Source organism: Lepus europaeus, chromosome 10 (assembly GCF_033115175.1).
Source record: "Lepus europaeus isolate LE1 chromosome 10, mLepTim1.pri, whole genome shotgun sequence".
NCBI classification, from domain to species: Eukaryota; Metazoa; Chordata; class Mammalia; order Lagomorpha; family Leporidae; genus Lepus; species Lepus europaeus.
Genome location: NC_084836.1, coordinates 18,998,036 through 19,017,541, shown reverse-complemented (window position 1 = coordinate 19,017,541; position 19,506 = coordinate 18,998,036). Strand labels below are relative to the sequence as shown.

The 19,506-nt window shown below is 42.9% G+C and overlaps 1 protein-coding gene across 2 annotated transcripts in view; it reads right to left on the bottom strand.

Moving 5' to 3' along the window:
• The window catches only part of GNPTAB (N-acetylglucosamine-1-phosphate transferase subunits alpha and beta), an 88,694-nt gene that overhangs the window by 24,151 nt on the left and 45,037 nt on the right, over positions 1–19,506 (bottom strand). For both annotated transcript variants that reach the window (XM_062203038.1, XM_062203039.1), the window contains exons 8-13: positions 7,097–7,258; positions 6,546–6,725; positions 6,133–6,303; positions 4,809–4,932; positions 1,747–1,950; positions 25–1,103 (exon numbers count right to left, since the gene is read on the bottom strand). In XM_062203038.1, the coding sequence (XP_062059022.1) occupies positions 25–1,103; positions 1,747–1,950; positions 4,809–4,932; positions 6,133–6,303; positions 6,546–6,725; positions 7,097–7,258 (1,920 nt within the window). The remainder of the gene's footprint in view (positions 1–24; positions 1,104–1,746; positions 1,951–4,808; positions 4,933–6,132; positions 6,304–6,545; positions 6,726–7,096; positions 7,259–19,506) is intronic.

The window sequence follows — 19,506 nt, the reverse complement described above, 5'->3', positions numbered from 1 at the left end:
AGAATAAGGCTGAATATAACTTACATTGAGAAGATCTTGGAAGAACTTTCTTTTCTCCCATGGCAAAAAGCCTGGGTAACTTTCTGTATAATGCTGCAGCTTTCTTCCAGGTAACACTTCATTGGCACCTATGTGATTTTTAGTTCTTTCTTTCATTCTGTTTGTCTCTTCTTCTTCCCCTGTGATTTTTTCTTCCGTCTCATGGTTTTCCAGTGGAACAACGAGAGATGGGAGGTTTAAACTCCTGCCTACTACTTTGTGGGTCTGAGTTTCTGACCTAAATCTCCCTTTGGTCCCCAAGACCAGGGATGGATTCTGACTCTGGTAGTGACCATTTGCTGGAAAAGCTGACCTCTGTAATTGCTGTGATACCCTCAAGCTGTTTGGCAAGATACTTTCACGACTCTGTTTAGTCGGTGGTGGAGCTTCTACACTGTCATTTGTTTTATCTGTAATGGTTGGGTTTATTTTTACTTTAGCATCCTGTGAGTTCATCAGAAAGGATCTCAGCAAGGCTGACTTAGACAAATTGTAGCCTTTCAAAGTGAGGTCTCCATGTTCCAGTTGCAAATCCAGGTGATTGAGCTTCAGCTGGATCTCTTTTGGAAGGAGAGAAATATTTACCAGAGGAATTTTCACCTCCTCTTGGACTCTCTCTGTTGTGTTACGATCATCTCTCTTGACCTTTGGGAAGCGTTTCTCTTCTGGGATATCCTCAAAAAGGACTTCTGCCTCTGGAAGAAGAGTTACAGGGCTAACCAAGTTCTCATAAGACTTCTGGGTTGTAGAATTCAATTTTGGTCCCTCCCTTGTATCCACCTCTACTGTTAGCTGGATTTTGAATTCTTCGTCACGTGCATTTTGAAATGTGAGATTAAAATGTATTGTGGTTGCATTCATTCCACTGTGCATTATGAGATGGATGGTTTTCCACTTATTGGCAATAGATGCATGTCGGATTACTGGATTGTCACTGTAGGCACCTTCAACTCCTCTTTTGGCTATTTCTGCAAAGCTGAAATAAGGCAAGTATTCACCTTTTGGAAGAACATAGTGAGTCTGGTTTGGGAGAAGAGTTACTTTATACAATTCATGAAAATGATCTAGAGAAAAAAAGAACAAAAATATGACTTTTTTAAAAAATTAGGCATTTTACTCCTTTTCCTTTAATTCTTTGGGTTTGCATTTCCAAAGAGTAACTTCAAATTGATTTTAAAATAATCAGAAATTCTAAAACTTTTGAGGCAATCATAATAAATAATAGGGAATGTTCATCCTGACTTGCTACAGAGATATGTACCATTCTTAATAAATTCCAATGATCAATTTCCATCTCTATTTGTCCATTTGAAAAAAATAAATAAAATAAACCTTTCTACCAAAATGATCTCCATGAAAAAGCTATCAACAAGACCCAGTATTCAAATCATCCTTATTTAATACATTTTGAGCTTCTTTCCATGTTTCCAAACTAAACTCTCACTACATGTTTTCAGTTAAGGTAAACCTGCTTAGTTTGAAAAAATCAAACTGGATCCAGTAACAGGAAAAGATACATCTTTATAGACTATTGTTTCCTAAAGATCTGTGTCCTTTTACTTGTAACTTCCAATTATTTTGGATGCAACCCTAGGAAGGGGGCAAACAGGGCATGATTACTTTAAATAATAATATGCATCACAAATCCCTTCAACTTTTCAAGGATTTTTATCACTATCCTTAATGTTTTTATGACAATAAAGATACCTTGCCCACAGTCTCCAGCATCAAATCCACAGGACAACACATTGCAGGCTTGGTCGCAGAACTTATCAGCGAGCCAGGAATTTGCACATCCTTGATTACAGTAAGAAATACTGTTTATTCCTCCACCAAACTGCCAGGGCTGTCCAACTCCAAGGCTCCCGGTACCCCCACCTCCTGCAGCGTAGCGATGCCCTCCACTGTTACCTGTAAAGAGAAGGAGTGAGACAGAATCTTGCGTGCTTAAAAATCTGAAAAAAGTCAGCTCTTTATTTTTTGTTAATGCTTTGAAGATTGATACACTGTAACCAGCCTGTGGCCTAGCAAGTTAAGCCTCCACCTGCAATGCCGGCATCCCATATGGGCACCGGTTTGAGTTCCAGATGCTCTACCCTGATCCAGCTCCCTGATCAGGTGCTTGGGTCCCTGCATTCACATGGGAGACCCAGAAGAAGCTCCTGTCTCCTGGCTTTGGCGTGGCCCAGCCCTGGCCATTGTGGCCATTTGGGGAGTGAACCAGAGGATGGAAGATCTCTTTTTCTCTCTCTCTTTTCCCCCTGCTCTATTTCTGACCTTCAAATAAATAATAAATAAAATCTTAAAAAAAAATTTTTAAAAAAAGGTTGGAGCTGGTGTAGTGGGTAAAGCCGCCAACTGCAGTGCCGGCATCCCATATGGGCACCGGTTCAAGTCCTGGCTGCTCTACTTCCGATCCAGCTCTCTGCTTTGGCCTGAGAAAGCAGTAGAAGATGGCCTAAGACCTCAGCCCCTGCACCCACGTGGGAAGACCCAGGGGAAGCTCCCAGCTCCTGGCTTCAGATTGGTGCAGCTCTGGCTGTTGTGGTCAATTGGGGAGTGAACCAGCAGATGGAAGACCTCTCTTTCTCTTTGCCTCTCCTTCTCTCTCTGTGTATCTCTGGCTTTCAAATAAATAAATAAATCTTTTTTTTTTTTTTTTTTGACAGGCAGAGTGGACAGTGAGAGAGAGAGACAGAGAGAAAAGTCTTCCTTTTCCATTGGTTCACCCCCAAATGGCCACTGCAGCCAGCGCGCTGACCCGAAGCCAGGAGCCAGGTGCTTCTCCTGGTCTCCCATGGGGTGCAGGGCCCAAGCACTTGGGCCATCCTCCACTGCACTCCCAGGCCACAGCAGAGAGCTGGAATGGAAGAGGAGCAACCGGGACAGAATCCGGCGCACCGACTAGGATGAGAACCCGGGGTGCCAGCACCGCAGGCAGAGGATTAGCCTATTGAGCCGCGGCGCCGGCCAAATAAATCTTTCAAAAAAAGGTTAATACATGAATTTCAGTCAGAAAAACTGTACTCCATTCTTCAGCAGAAGATTTCATATCTCTTAAGAAGAAAAGAGGGGCTGGCGCTGTGGCATAGCGGGTAAAGCTGCCACCTGCAGTGCTGGCATCCCATATAGGCGCCAGTTCTAGTCCCAGCTGCTCCACTTCTGATCCAGCTCTCTGCTATGACTGGGAAAGCAGAAGACGGCCCAAGTCCTTACGGCCCTGCACCTGTGTGGGAGACCCGGGGGAAGCTCCTGGTTCCTGGCTTCAGATCAGTGCAGCTCTGGCCATTGTGGCCAATTGGAGAGTGCATCAGCAGATGGAAGACCTCGCCTCTCTCTCTCTGCTTCTTCTCTGTGTAATTCTTTTAAATAAATAAATAAATCTTTTAAAAAAAATAGAAGAAGAAGAAGAAAAGAAATTGAAAAGGGAACATCACTTTACAGGAGTGGTATGACGAGGCCTTCATTCTTGGTAGCTGTGGGACCCATATGTACAAGTCTCTAATTTGTTTAAAGGAGGCACATGAAGCCAGGCATGGAAGAGCAGGGAAAAAGGAAGAGATTATTTGGAAGACTGTGGTTGATAGAACTGTCAAAAACATGTCTGAACCTAGGTACTGACCTCTTCACATCCAATGTTAATACTCTACTAGGGGCTGAGTTTTCTGGTCTGCACCCTGGAGGTGCTTATATTTTTCCTAGGGGCATCTGAAAGATGTGACTGAAATACAATTGAAGCTTTGTTTCCTCTGCTACTCACATTTCCAAATCCATTTCTTCATGTGGAAGATGGGATGGCAGATAACATCAGTGCACTTACTCTCTCTTTCTCATGTAGCCAAAAAATCCAAGTCAATGATGATTAGGGCTCTATAAATGCAATGCTTTATAAACCAAAAAGCGGCCGGCGCCGTGGCTCACTAGGCTAATCCTCCGCCTTGCGGCGCCAGCACACTGGGTTCTAGTCCTGGTCGGGGCACCAATCCTGTCCCGGTTGCCCCTCTTCCAGGCCAGCTCTCTGCTGTGGCAAGGGAGTGCAGTGGAGGATGGCCCAAGTGCTTGGGCCCTGCACCCCATGGGAGACCAGGATAAGCACCTGGCTCCTGCCATCGGAACAGCGCAGTGCGCCGGCAGCAGCGCGCTTACCGCGGCGGCCACTGGAGGGTGAACCAATGGCAAAAAGGAAGACCTTTCTCTCTGTCTCCCTCTACTGTCCACTCTGCCTGTCAAAAAATAAAAAAAAATTTAAAAATTAAAAAAAAAAAAAAGCATTTTATATATATATATAAAAAAATGCTATCATCAACAAGTCCAAATAAAAGTATGTGAAAAAGGGAAAAGAGTCACTGAGGAAAAAAAAATGCTTGTTTCAGCATTTCTTTAGTTATTCTGTGACCTATCACAATTTGCCACTGAAAGCTACTAGTCATGAGTTCTTACAAGAAACAGATACACTTCTTGCTTGAGTTTACATAATTAAGTGTATTCCATAATTATTCCACAATTAAGATATTCTTAACCTTAAATTATTATTCTCAAGTCTGTTTTCAAGCACAGAGCCAACGTGAGAAAATATCCTCAACAATGGGTAATACAAATTAACCAGGAACATGGGAACACTAACACCACCTCTAAAAAGTCTATAGTTTGCTGAGTGTTTCAATATGTGAAGAATGTTTAAGTCTACACACATGTAGACATGTTCAATAATGATTAAAAATGAAAAATATCTCAAAGACATAAACAAATCACATCTTAACCAGTCTTACCAGAGCAATCCCCACCGTCCCAATCACAGGCTGAATTATTACAAGCCTTGTCACAATAGCCATCTTTAATCCAGGAACCCGGGCAGCCCTCAGCACAGTTGGGTACAGGCCATGTCAAATAAACCTACAATAAAACCAAACATACAATAAAATGATTTCTGGTTTCTGACAGTTTTTAATTAAGCTTGAAACTCTTCAACAGTTAAAGCTGTCCAAGGGCTGTCAGTGTTCACATTTGCTTTAAACTGTCCATGACTACAGCAGTTTCCTAAAAATTACCATGCCAATGGTTGTAAGCCTATTTATTCTTTTCCACTACTTGAAGAAAGCTGAGAAGGACTCAACTCATGGATTAGTTTCTCACACCATGGTCCAATAATCTTTGATATAAATTAGGAACACATCAGTACAAAAGCATGTGAAAGCAGGTGGAATATATAGTACCCATCAGCGCTTTTGTGTCAGCTGTCAGTAACTCTTGTGTGCATTTGTGTGCAATCTTGTCTCAAGGCTGAGAAAATAAGCAGATGAACTCTGAGTATCCTTCATCTCCATGAGGCTCTGTGAGGGGTAATGAGCAATGTTCTGCTTGTGTGCACCTGGCAGCATAAAAAGTACTGTACACAGTCACTGATTTTGTGCTTGTCTCCCTGAGAAGCTACAATCTAACACAGAGGTGGCAAACGAACAGAGAAACAGGGGATTGAGCCCCAGTGGGGTGGCATACACAGCAACAGGCAAAGAAGCTTTGTGCTATTAGCACTCACAGCTGCAGCCTTGTAACTTAGAAGCTTATAGTGATAATTCTCTCACTTATTCTTGATACCTTCTAATACACACAGGTATTTGTATCTCCCCTGCTATGCAGACAGAAAACAGAGGGGCGAAGTCATTGTCCTGGATCTTCCGAAACAGTTGGGTCCTGCATCTGTGCTCTTAGCCACTTCTCCATTGTGTTTCTCAAGAAAGCCACAGTGAGACAGGCTACCTTAACTGAAATTTCATTTTTATCTTTGAAGCACTAATTTAAGCTAACTTTCCATGTCTGTCATTTTGCCAACAGCCTAACCAAAATTTTGTGTTTGTGATTTTTCTTTTATTTTTGTTGTTGTAACATAAAATTCAGAGGGTCAGAAGAGTGAGTTGTTCTGACTGAGGATTTAGAGAAGCAAATTTCCTACTGCAGTTTTTTTAACTGCCCAATTGCTGACTCTCCTGAGTTTCACTCAAAAACACTTATTTGATCATATTTGAATATGGCAGTATATAAACCGATTTGTGAAGAGATTTCCAAGCTAGATTTATCCTCCTCTTAGGCACTCACCTTCTGACCTTTGGAGTGACTGTAAAAATCATCTGGCCAGACATCCTTCCCAAACATCACATCATCATTTAAGTAAATAAACTTCTGAGATAGGCCTTCAATACGATGTATGTGACTTTCTATTGCAGGTGAGCTAAAGGTAGGCAAGTGACTCACATTTCGAAAAACATCCTTGAACAGGAAAAAAGAAAAAAAGTGAAAAAGAGGGTGAATGAGAGTTATTTTGGTCTAGTTTTTGGAAGGAAGGCAGGCAGGCAGAAGGGAAGGGAAGGAAGGAAGGCAGGGGTTGGAAAAGTTAAAGGCATTTGTATAACAGAGAAGAGCAAGGGGAATGAAATTATGGAGACCCCTATACCACATTAAAAGAACAGAACAGGAGACTACAGCCTTGTGAGGTTTGGAAAGTCAAGCACCTGGTGTGTTACTATTGTCACTCGGGGATTGTCAAGGTTCAGCCAGGATGGAATCTGTCCATTGGTGACAATGAAAATATTTCGAACCCATGGTGCATGCCTCTCAATAGAGCGCAGTGAGTATCTCAGCTCTTCATTATCTTCAAAACGGCTGGCAGAAATGTCTTCATCCTGCTTGGACTGAGAGAAACATGGAGTGCGAACAGGTGAATACCCAGAAGCACACCTTCTCTTCCTCCTCCTCGCCCCTGTGCTCAGAGTGTTCTGGCAAAGATGGAATCTAATTTTACATATGACAAAAATGTGAAAGACTAAGTCTACTGTAAAAATCCCCAAACTCAAATATAGCATTTCTTTAATATATTTATAAAAAGGTGTCTGGATCCAATTCTAGGTCACTTCAATTAATATTAAAGCAATGGTGGTGACTGGACAATTTGAAAAGTTTCAATCAACTCTCTTCAAGTCCTCTTCCTTCCCTTAACATAGTGACTTACATAGTTTTATCCTTCTAAACCCTCAAACTGTGAAACAATCTCCATAACCCATACCTGGCTGATGGCGCTCAGATCCCATAACAGGTATGCAGGACTTATGGTCAGTTCTTTTCCATCAATGGTCATGTTCTTCTTGGTTTGCTTATTCAATTCTTGGAAATCCTTGGGGTTATTCAATTTTAGGAGTGCTACACTGGCCTCTGAATACAACTGCAACTATTAAATAACAAGAGAGTTACACAAAGGAAGAAACACCTTCAAATTCCCACTTTTGTCTTCAATCTTGAAATGGCAAGGCAGTTTCAAAAAAAAAGAAGACCTTAAAACAAGGAGTGGGAGGGATGGTCAACTGACCAGACAGAGCAGGACCCATCTGAAGGCTGCAGCTATTGCTCAATGCTGCCAACAGCTGCCAGATCTCCTGAGATGCCAGGACCTCCCACTCTCACATGATATCTTCCCAATTTTTCAATGCTGGCTCAAATGTTTTTGATTTCCCTACATTCAAACAAAGCATGTGCTGGCTAACAGCTGGTGACTTTTGCTTAAAATTATTACAAATCTGCTCAAACTGGAGAAAACTCCACAATGTAACTTCACTGGAATTGTTGATAAGCACATCTACCAGTGAGGTGTCTGAGCAGTTTTTGTGTCACATGCCTAGGAAGGGCATCTTTGTCAGGGTTTCCTGAAGTACTTCTATAGGCAGACCACCTTTCGGGGCAGAGTTTACAGAGCAATCATAAATCTAAGAGGGAGCATCAGAAACATCAACAAGGTTTACAAAGTCAGCCCGCACCCTGCTGGAGTTCCCTTCCCCCTGTATGTTCTGGTTCTGACTCTGTATCATACCATCTCCTATGAAAAGAGGTTTGCAGATCAGAAAATGGGGACAGGACTGAAACCACTAATTTAGGACTGCCAAATCCTTCTGCTGAACTGGCTCTTCTAACGGAGCTGATGGTCTTCTTTCCTAATTTCCATACTCTTTAGAAGATTTTATTTGAAAGGCTGAGTTACCAAGCAAGAGGGAGCGACAGAGCGACAGAGAGATCTTCCATCCGTTTGTTTGTGCCACAATGGCCAGGGCTGGGTCAGGCAGAAGCCAAGAGCCAGGAGCTTCTTCTGGGTCTCCCATGTGGGTGGCAGGGGGCCCAAGCACTTGGGCCACCTTCTGCTGCTTTCCCAGGTGCCTTAGTGGGGAGCTGGATTGGAAATAGGGCAGCTGGGACACAAACTGGCATCCATATAGGATGCTGGTACTGCAGATTGCGGCTTAACCCACTGCACCACAACGCCCTCCCTTCTTTCTTAATTTATACAGCAAATACAAATTATGATGGTCTTATTTTGGGCTCTTTCAACGGGTCCATGACTATACTTAGCTCATTTTCTTAGCAATTTCCCAAGTTTACCATGGCTAAAAAACAAGAAGCTAGATTTAGAATTGCATTATTTCTATCTTCTTGCTTCCATTATTGAGTAAGTCATTAACTCTTACATATATGTAATTCCTTCCTGACTCACTATTTTCTTTTACCATGTCAGTGCCTGGCATGTACTAAGCACTCAATACAGTCAGCTTTCACTGCTGTCAACACCCTGCCTCAGTGTGCAGTGAAAGTTAGGAGGCATACCCTGCAGGGCAGACATCCATCTACCTGGGTACCTGCTCATCTCCCAGCTTCCCCTAACCCCTTCCTCCTGCTCACAATGGCTCCCACAGCACCTCTAAGGGCTTCTGGAGTGGAAAATACCATTACTCTAGAATAAACAATTCTAGTAATATACGAATATATAATATCAGTATAGGTAATAAGTATATATACTAATATAGAATTTAAATTTTGTAAGTAAATACCTTTAATCTCATCTCTTCTACCCAAATTGAATTATTTTGAAATTTCAAAGACATTTTAAATTTTCATAGATTTTTAAGCTTACTTAAGAGAAATTCAAAATATAGAAAGGGATCTGAGACTAATATATTCCTGAAATGTAACAATATCCAACCGTGATCCTTGATTTCTGCTGACAGCAAAGGTCATTTGCTGTTGGAAACTAACTTATAACAGTATTTCTTGTTTTGTTTGCCCAATGATCAATTTCACAGAAGCTGCAGATAAAACATATGTTATGGGGCACATGTTTTAGTTTACCAGTCAAGATCCCCACGTCCCACATCAGAGTGCTTGCGTTCAATACCTGGCTCAGCTCTTGACTCTAGCATCCTACTAATGCAGACCCTGGGAGGCAGTGTGATGGCTCAAGTAGTTGGGTTCCTAACTCCTACATGGAAGACTTGGATTGAGGTTTCCAGGTCCTGGCTTCAGCCCCAGCTGTTGCAGGCATTTGGGAGTAGACCAATGGATAGGAAGTCTTCTCTTTCAAGTAAATATATAAATAAATTTTTAAAGTATGTTAAAGGTGCAACATATTAAAGTTACAAATCAATGCCTTGACACATTCCTATTTTAACTTCCTAATACAGAAACATTTTCACTTCAACTTCTACAACTGAGTGCATATTTGCTAGACACTGCCCTGGGATTTCAGTAAATATCCAGGCTAAAGATTCAAACTCAGATCTACGTAACATCTAGGTATGGTTATCTACTTTTGCTTCTGCTAGTATCATAGGGCTGGTCTGTGTGATACATTGAGATGGATGGTGACTACCACACAGCCCCAGTGGACAGACAGCCAACCAGATACCTACCCATACAGAGTGGTAGCTGCTACTGTAGTTGTGTTAACCGAGGCAGGAAGAAGACTAGGGGTGAGTGATCAGAGAGCCCTGCTGGAGGAGGTGCTGGCTGAGCTAAGCTCTAGAAATAAAAACTTGACCATTCTAATACCAAGGGAAATGACCTTCTCAGCTCCATTTACAAAAGTCAACGGATATCGCCAACCAGCATCAGAGAAGAAACTACAGAAACTGGCTGGAGAGTGAAATAGGAGCCAGGCTTTCACTGGTGAGTGTGCTCCACTTTTTACAGTACTCTTCCTGACAGGTTCCAGGCTATGCGCCATATAAGCCTATGTAAATTCAACAGGAAGGTTGAGGGTTTCCATAATAAGACAAAAAAAGAACACAAAATATAATCTCATTTCAAAATTAGTCACTGAAGTATGAAGAAAATTTACAAAAATAAGAAAAGATAACGTTTCGACTCCTGACACTAGAGTAAAAGAAAATTTAATTTCAAAAAGGAAAGTGTATTAAGATGTTTCAGAAGCTGGGAAGGGGACTTCAGAGTCCCAATAAAGTATTTAGAAATTCATAAACATTGTTTTAGAATTATATCGGTTTATTCCATCATTTGTAGTGGCCCTTTGATAAAAAGGTCCATCACTTGGACTATCATATTAGCAGCTCTACTTAGGGCTGATTTCTAATTACATATGCATTAAAGGGCAGGAAGATACTTCCCACAGTAACTATTCAATAATTGAAAGGGAGATTACAAGGAGTTTAAGGGAATATTTATATGTATGAGAAAGATTTTCTTTCACAATCAACCAAATTCTTAGTGAGAAGGGTGAGGAAGTGCCCTCCGCTAGCCACAAGGTGGCAGCTCACTCATGATCTTCATTACTTTTGCCATAAAACAGGAGACGAGGAAGAGTGGTTGCAGTCTGGGCCTCAGACAACTGTCAGCATGTGTAACTTCCCACTTGAAATTGTAAGTTCATCTAAATTCTTTCAATTCTAAGTTCCTCAAAGAAGGAACAACCTCTCAACCCACAACAGACATGTTCCTCGGCTTGACTGAGAAATTATTTTTTTTTAAAGTCACTTTGCTATTTTATCATCATCTTGAACAAGCTCTGCACAACAGCACATTAGGCACAGAGAAGAACAAAAGGGTGGTCAGGGACAGAACCTGGGCAAGCTATGACAGCTGGGCATCAGATGGATAGATGTGAGTCAGTAAAGGCCGATATGGATGATAATCGAGAGAAGTGCTGCAGAAACCAAGAAACAGTTTCAAGAAGAAAAATGTTGGAGTGGGCAGTTATGGTGCAGCATGTTAAATTACTGCTTGGGGGTCCAGCACTGTGGCACAGTAGGTTAAGCATCTGACTGCAACAGTGGTATCCCATATGGGCACCAGTCCCGGCTGCTCCACTTCCAATCCAGCTCCCTGCTGATGGCCTGGGAAAGCAGTATAAGATGGCCCAGGTGCTTGGGCCCGTGCACCTGTGTGGGAGACCCAGAGAAAGCTCCTGGCCCCTGACTTCAGAATGATCAGCTCTGGCTGTTGCGGCCATTTGGGGAGTGAATCAGCAGATGGAAGACCTCTCTCTCTGTTTCTGCCTCTCTGTGTCTGTAACTATGCCTCTCTAGTAAACAACTAAATCTTTAAAAAAAAAAAAAAAAAAAAAAAAAAGTTACTCCTTGGGACAACCACATCCCATGCCGGAGTGCCAGTTCCAGTCCTGACTGTACCAATTCTGATTCTGATAATGCATCCCGGGTAGCCACAGAGTTCCGGGCTCCTGACTTCAGCCTGGCCACCCTGTCTGTTGCAGACATTTGGGAAGTAAACCAGGGAATGGTTTTGCCTCTAGTTCTGCTGTTCAAGTAGATGAAAAAATAAGTAAACATTTTTAAAAAAGGAGAAAAATGTTGAATTCCAATATATTTTGAAAGATAAATAACAGATATCAAAATTAAGGGAATAAGAAACCAGAAGTTTTGATAATCAGGTTTTAATGCAGTGATAAACATGGAAACTAGTTTCCAAGATCTGATGTCTCACAGTTAAACTTTTAGATGTTGTATGTATATAAAAACCAAATGCAGTACCTTCCATTTTGTATACTGTGTCAAATAGGGCAAAGAAGAAAAAGCAAGCACAGGGTATTCTTCCACAAACCTCAATTTGGGGGACTGGTATTGTAGCGTAGCAGGTTAAGCTGCCACTTGTGATGCTAGCATCCCATATGGGTGCCAGTTCAAGCCCCAGCTGCTCCAGTTCTGATCCATCTCCCAACTAACGCACCTGGGAAAGCTGTGTAGGATAGCCCAAGTACTTGGGCCCCTTCACCCATGTGGGAGACCCAGATGAAGCTCCTGGCTTGGTACAACTCTGGCCATTGCAGCCATTTGGGGAGTGAACCAGCAGATAAAAGAAGATGCCTCTCTGTAACTCTGCCTTCCAAATAAATAAATAAATAAATAAATAAATCTTTTTTAAAAACCTCAATTCAGGATGATACTAAGATACAGACATATGGAGATAAAAAGCAATGGAAGTAAATCTTCAATTTTCAAGACTATAAGTGATGATTAACTATCAAGGAAAGATTAATTAAGTGTACATTGTTATATTAATATAAAATATGTAAGACCACTCAAAATAAGAATGCTACTTATCGTGACCATATTTTCATAAAACAGTTCTTCCATTTTCTTTTTTTTTTTTGACAGGCAGAGTGGACAGTGTGAGAGACAGAGAGAAAGGTCTTCCTTTGCCGTTGGTTCACCCTCCAATGGCCGCCGCAGCAGGCGCATCACGCTGATCTGAAGCCAGGAGCCAGGTGCTTCTCCTGGTCTCCCATGGGGTGCAGGGCCCAAGGACTTGGGCCATCCTCCACTGCACTCCTGGGCCACAGCAGAGAGCTGGCCTGGAAGAGGGGCAGCCGGGACAGAATCCAGCGCCCTGACCAGGACTAGAACCTGGTGTGCCGGCGCCGCTAGGCGGAGGATTAGCCTATTGAGCCACGGCGCCGGCCCAGTTCTTCCATTTTCAGCATACATTTAAAAACAGACCTGAAAACAGTAATAACAGCCAAAAATAAAAGTACAAATGCATGTCTTTAAGTCAACCAAAAGTAATGAATATAGAAATTATCTTTTAATATCACATTAAAATAAAGGTCATGTTAAAATAAAACAATTTAAAATCATAGTATCATACTGGTCATTTATTTGAAAAGCAGAAAGAGAGAGAGAACGAAAACAAGACAAAGGATATCTCGGTCTTACATCCACCTGTTCAATTCCCAAAGTCCCACAACAGTTAGGTCGTGGCCAGACTCCAGCCAGGATCCAGAAACACAGTTTGAATCTCCCAGATGGACATCAGAGATTCAAATACTTAAGCTACCATCTACCACCTACCAGGATGCACATCAGCAGGAAGACGGATCAGAAGCATGGAGTAGCCAGGATTCGAACCAGACTCTCAGATATGGGATGCTGGTGACCCAAATGACAGCTTAACCCACTGTGCCATAATGCTTGTTTCTTACTAGTATTTTTAAGTGCCAAAAAAAGAGGCTATACTGGGTTGCATAAATAATTGTATGGAAAAACAAACAATTGCCTGTGTGCAGGCACTATTTCTAGGACACTTTCAATCATGGGTGATTTTGTACCCAAGGAAACATCTGGCAATGTCAGAGACACTTCCTGTTGCCAAACTGGGGATGGCTGCGTTACTGGCATCTACAAGACAGAGTTCTGGGATGCTACTAGAAATCCTACAATGCACAGGACATTCTCCTACAGGCTAGATGTATCTGGACAAAACTCACTATGCAGATTGAGCAAACCTGCTCTAGGACAACAGGCAAATTGAAAGCAATGACAAAAGCTTTCTTATAATAAGTTATAGTCCCAACAATTCTAAAGTGCTAAGATCTAATCTGTTTTAGGTTGATTTGATATAGTCATTAAAAATATTTTAGGAAAAAATATTCTTTTGTTATTTTGACAGGCAGAGTTAGACAGTGAGAGAGAGAAAGAGAGACAGAGAGAAAGGTCTTCCTTTTTCCGTTGGTTCACCCCCCACGGCCAGTGCACTGCGCCGATCCAAAGCTAGGAGCCAGGTGCTTCCTCCGGGTCTCCCATGCGGGTGTAAGGCCCAAGCACTTGGGCCATCCTCCACTGCCTTCCCGGGCCACAGCAGAGAGCTGGACTGGAAGAGGAGCAACCGGCACAGAATCCGGTGCCCCAACTGGGACCAGAACCTGGGGTAATGGCGCCGTAGGCAGAGGATTAGCCTAGTGAGCTGCGGCGCTGGCCAGGAAAAAATATTTCTGCTAATAACAACTGAAAAAACAAATTAGCACCTTTTAGCAATTTGACAACTCAAGGTATGTCCTGGCAGTTTTCTAAAATTAAATAAGTTCAAGAGTTGGGTGTTTAATCTACTAAAAGGATACCATGCTTTAAAAGAACAGGTATAGAGGCCAATGCTGTGGCGTAGTGGGTAAAGCCACTGCCTGCAGTGCTGGCATCCCATATGGGCGCGGGTTTGAGTACCAGCTGTTTCACTTCTGATCCAGCTCTCTGCTGTGGCCTGGGAAAGCAGTGGAAGATAGCCCAAGTGCTTGGGCCCCTGTACCCATGTGGGAGACACAGTGGAAGCTCCTGGCTCCTGGCTTCAGATCAGTGCAGCTCCGGCCATTGTGGCTAACTGGGGAGTGAAGCAGCGGATGGAAGACCTCTCTCTCTGTAACTCTGCCTTTCAAATAAATAAATAAATCTTAAAAAAAAAAAAAAAAGAAATGTATAAGGAATGATTTCAAGAAAGTCACTGAAAGAAGGACCCTTATAGGGCCTGCGTTGCGACACAGCAGGTTAAGTCACCACTTGCAACACCAGCATACTACACTGCTGTGCCAGCGTGTGCCCTGGATGCTCTGCTTCCAATCCAGCTCCCTCCTAATACTCCTGGGAAAACAGGGAAAGATGGCCCAAGTGCTTGGGCCCCTGCCACCCACATGGGAGACTCCGATGAAGTTTCAGCCTCCTGGCTTTGGTATGCTCTAGGTCCTGGTCATTGTAGCCATTTGTAGAGTGAACAAGAAGGAAAATCTCTCTCTCTCTCTGTCTCTCCCTTTCTCACATTACCTTTCAAGCAAATAAATAAATAAATCTTAAAGGGTGGGAGGACTATTAATACAATATTACAGGTTAGTCATCCATTATCTAAAATGCAGTATGTACATATGCATAATGAGATCTCTTGGGGATAAGACCCAACACCAATTCATTTTTTTTAAGATTTATTTATTTATTTGAAAGTCAGAGTTACACAGAGAGAGGAGAGGCAGAAAGAGAGAGAGAGAGAGAGAGGCCTTCTATCCATTGGTTTACTCCCCAATTGGTTGCAACAGCCTGAGCTGAGCCATTCCGAAGCCAGGAGCCTACAGCCTCCTCCAGGTCTCCCCATATGGGTGCAGGGACACAAGGACTTGGGCCATCTTCCATTGCTTTCCCAGGCCATAGCAGAGAGGTGGATCAGAAGTGGAGCAGTCGGGACACGAACCGGCACCCATGTGGGATGCTGGCACTACAGGCGGCAGCTTTACCTTCTATACCACAGCACCGGCCCCACCAATTCATTTTTTTAATAAAGATTTATTTATTTATTTGAGAGGCAGAATCACAGACAGAGAGAGGGAGAGACAGAGAGAAGGTCTTCCATTTGCTGGTTCACTCCCCAAATGGCCCCAACGGTCGAAGCCAGACTGATACAAAGCCAGAAGTGAGGAGCTTCTTCTGGGTCTTGCACACTGGTGCAGGGGCCCAAGCACTTGGGCCATCTTCCACAGGCCATCAGCAGGGAGCTAGATCAGAAGTGGAGCAGTCAAACATGCATGTATGGGATGCCGGCAGTGCAGGTGGAAGCTTAACCTACTAACTCACAGCGCTGGCCTCCACAGATTGATTTATGTTTCATATATACCTTATACATACCATCTGAAGATTATTTAATACAATATTTTAAAAAGTTTTATACATGAAGAAAGTTTCACAACAAGGTTAGGTATAGAATTGTCCCCTCTGGCATGATGTTGGTGAAAAGTTCTACATTTGAGTATTTTGGATTTCCCATTTTTCAATTTGGGATGCTCAACTTGTGCTACAATTTTCTGTAACCTTCAGCAGGCACTGAACAGAGCTTTCGGGGGGCAGAGTCAGAAAGCACAATGTGCTGTTTCCACCCTTCCTGCACTCTTCTTTTGGTCTAAATAAAGCCTTATGACCTTCAAGACATAATACAGCCTCGTTTGCTTTGAAAACTTCACGCACACCTCTGACCCACGCAGATATTTCCTGTCTCTACGTGTGAAGTCTTAAGTCTGTACTTCTGCCCTAAGTAGCTACTCATATACTCTCAATTTGCTCCCTGAACACCTGACATACACACAGTCAGCTTCCAAAATGTGACTGTAAATACTTGAAGACAGGATCCATGAGCCCCATCAGCATTAGCACTGCCACTCAGCACTTAATGCTACCAAATTAACATAAGGTGAGAATTTACTTGAGAGTCCTTATATATACACAGTGGGAAATATACATATTATTAATTACAATATATTACATAATATATTAATTATAACAATATATTAATTATAATATATTATATAATATCTTAATTATAACAATATATTAATTATATTATATATTATTATAATATTATTATGTTATATTATATATATAAATATATATATATCGGCACTGGCTGATTTCCCACAATATTTAACATATGGTAAAGACATAAACAGAAACACAAACCAAAAAACAAATTTAAAAAACTCTACTTGAGGCCGGCGCCGCTGCTCACTTGGCTAATCCTCCGCCTGCGGCGCTGGCACTCCGGGTTCTAGTCCCAGTTGGAGCGCCAGTTCTGTCCCGGTTGCTCCTCTTCCAGTCCAGCTCTCTGCTATGACCCGGGAAGGCAGTGGAGGATGGCCCAAGTGCTTGGGCCCTGCACCTGCATGGGAGACCAGGAGGAAGCACTTGGCTCCTGGCTTTGGATCGGCACAGCGCACTGGCCGTAGCGGCCATTTGAGGGGTGAACCAATGGATGGAAGACCTTTTTCTCTGTCTCTCTCTCTCTCACTGTCTAACTCTGCCTGTCAAAACAAACAAACAAACAAAAAACTCTACTTCAATGAAAATATCCAAGCACTGAAAGAATGGTTTAGAGTGGCTTGAAAACAAAAACTAATAGATAAATCTACACTATTGCATCAAAACAAAACTAATAGGTAAATCTACTCTATCAAGAGGTGAATTCTGTGTTCATCTTACACAAAAATTCTACAGCTAAATTACAGGGCAAAGAATCAGATCATCAAAGGGCACAAGCGAAGGTGTTGCAAACTAGAAGGCCTCTCATAGAAAAAAACGATTTATAAGAGTCAACAGGAGAGTTTTTATAAATTCAAATTCATTATCTTGCAAATTAACCATTTTCAAATCCCAAGTCCTTTCCTCAAGAAAAAAAAAAAATGTAAACTCAGGTTTTATTCTAAACTGGATGCTAAAGACAAAGCTGTTGTTTGTAAGTAGTAATTATAAAGTAATATTTCTGGTAGCAAAAACTTAGAGTAAATTATGTGAATAATCACACTGCTGAAAAGTTTCCCTTTATTTTATTCCAGGGCCCTTTACTGTATGTTGACAGTCACAATTTTCTCTTGCACGTTTCTTCAGCAGAGATTTCTTGAGTGACCCTTGGAATACTAGGTAATCCCAAGGAGTCCAAAGGTGCCTGTCTTGAGATGTTCTTGCCTAGGGAGGGTCTATGGAACAGAATTGAGCCCTGAAGGGTTGGAGGTTCCACAAAAGCCTCTTGGAGAAGCCTGCGAGGGCAGCGGTTCAGCACTTCAGGTTCTCCCAGTGTTCAGGTCGATGCCCTAAAGGCCCTCTCTTCCCACATGCCATGTGCTTCTCCCACAGAAGCTCTGAGTGGGGTTAATGCCACCACTTCCATCTTCACTAGAAACATCTACTTCCTCTTTCCTTCTTCCTTCCCTCTTTCCACGTATGTCATCAACTGATGCTGAATCTCTCTCTCTCAGATGTTTCTGGAAACATTCCCAGTGTTGGCATCCACTTGCAAGGCACTTATGGAATGGCCACGTCTTGCTGGGCTATAGCAGCAGTGACTGAGTTGGTTTTCCTGCCTCCAGCCTCTTCTCTAACAACTATCACACGTTCCCCTACAATGTTCCTTAGACACAGATCAGACTGTGTCCTGCTTCCTGCTCTCCGTGCCTCCAGGACAAAGTGCAGGCAACCGCCTTGACAATCTGGCCTTAGCAATATCCCTCCTGTGCTCTGGCTTCTAGGAACTGCTGCCTTGGCTCCCTGAAAACACCATTTACTTTCAAGCCTCCAGCCCTTTGCTTAGGCTGTTCCCTCTGCTTAGAATGGTTTTTCTCCCTTTTCTGACAGAAGAAGGACAGCTCTGCTCAGGGTCCAGCTAAAGCCATTCCCATCCTGCAGAAGCCTGCCATGCCCACCAGCACACTTAGGAGTCAGAGTATTCTTGACACTTTGTATAAATGTTTACTTGGAACTAGTTTTAGGCCAAAATAATTTAAGTGCTTTTATCCACTCAGCTGTTCCTGGCACAACCCCTGGTACACAGGAGGTATTTAATAAATGCTATCTAAATGCATCAGGGACACAGTGGTGGGAAACTTCATTTTCAGAGTACTCATTAAATCCAGGAAGTGTAGCCTAAGGAAGGAGGGTCACTCAAAGAACTGGGCTCCAATGCTGACAACTGTCCTTCCTCTTTCTCATTTTCTCTCTAGCATCCTCAACTCACAAGTCCTACTCCCTGAAGGGGACCACGGATCAATGTAATTGATCTGCAACAAATGTTATGGATGATGCCTGAGCCGTGTGGGGGCTTCACAAAGATGAGCCTGAAAATCCAAATAACTCTCCAAAAGGGTGAAAGAACTGTAGAAAGGGATATTATCATGTATGGGGCCTGTTGGTGCTCCTTGTCCAATTCAAGTTGCTACCCCACTCTTATACCACACCCCGTGCTACTCAAAAGAGTTTGCAGAAGGGTCAACCATTGCTTGGAACTGGCATTTCCTGGCAGCACACACCTACCCATCACTAGACACATGAACAGCAGGCAGCACTGGAGCAATTGCAGCAGGTGAAGAAATGTGGGCTATTCACAAAAGTATGGAGAATCTGGAAGTGGAATGAGCTTGTCTTTTAATAATGTTTTCCAGTTGGAATTAGATAAATAGAATCAAGATTGTTGTTTGTTCTGCCTAAGAAGTTGAGCGGACAGTCAAAAGTACAGATATGCATGTATCTATAATTCTGGGACTAATAAAATTAATCTATGGTGGTCAGCGCCGTGGCTTAACAGGCTAATCCTCCGCCTTGCGGCGCCGGCACCCTGGGTTCTAGTCCCGGTTGGGGCGCCAGATTCTATCCCGGTTGCCCCTCTTCCAGGCCAGCTCTCTGCTATGGCCAGGGAAGGCAGTGGAGGATGGCCCAAGTCCTTGGGCCCTGCACCCGCATGGGAGACCAGGAGAAACACCTGGCTCCTGGCTTCGGATCAGCGAAATGCGCCGGCTGCAGCGGCCACTGGAGGGTGAACCAACGGCAAAAAGGAAGACCTTTCTCTCTGTCTCTCTCTCTCTCACTATCCACTCTGCCTGTCAAAAATAAACAA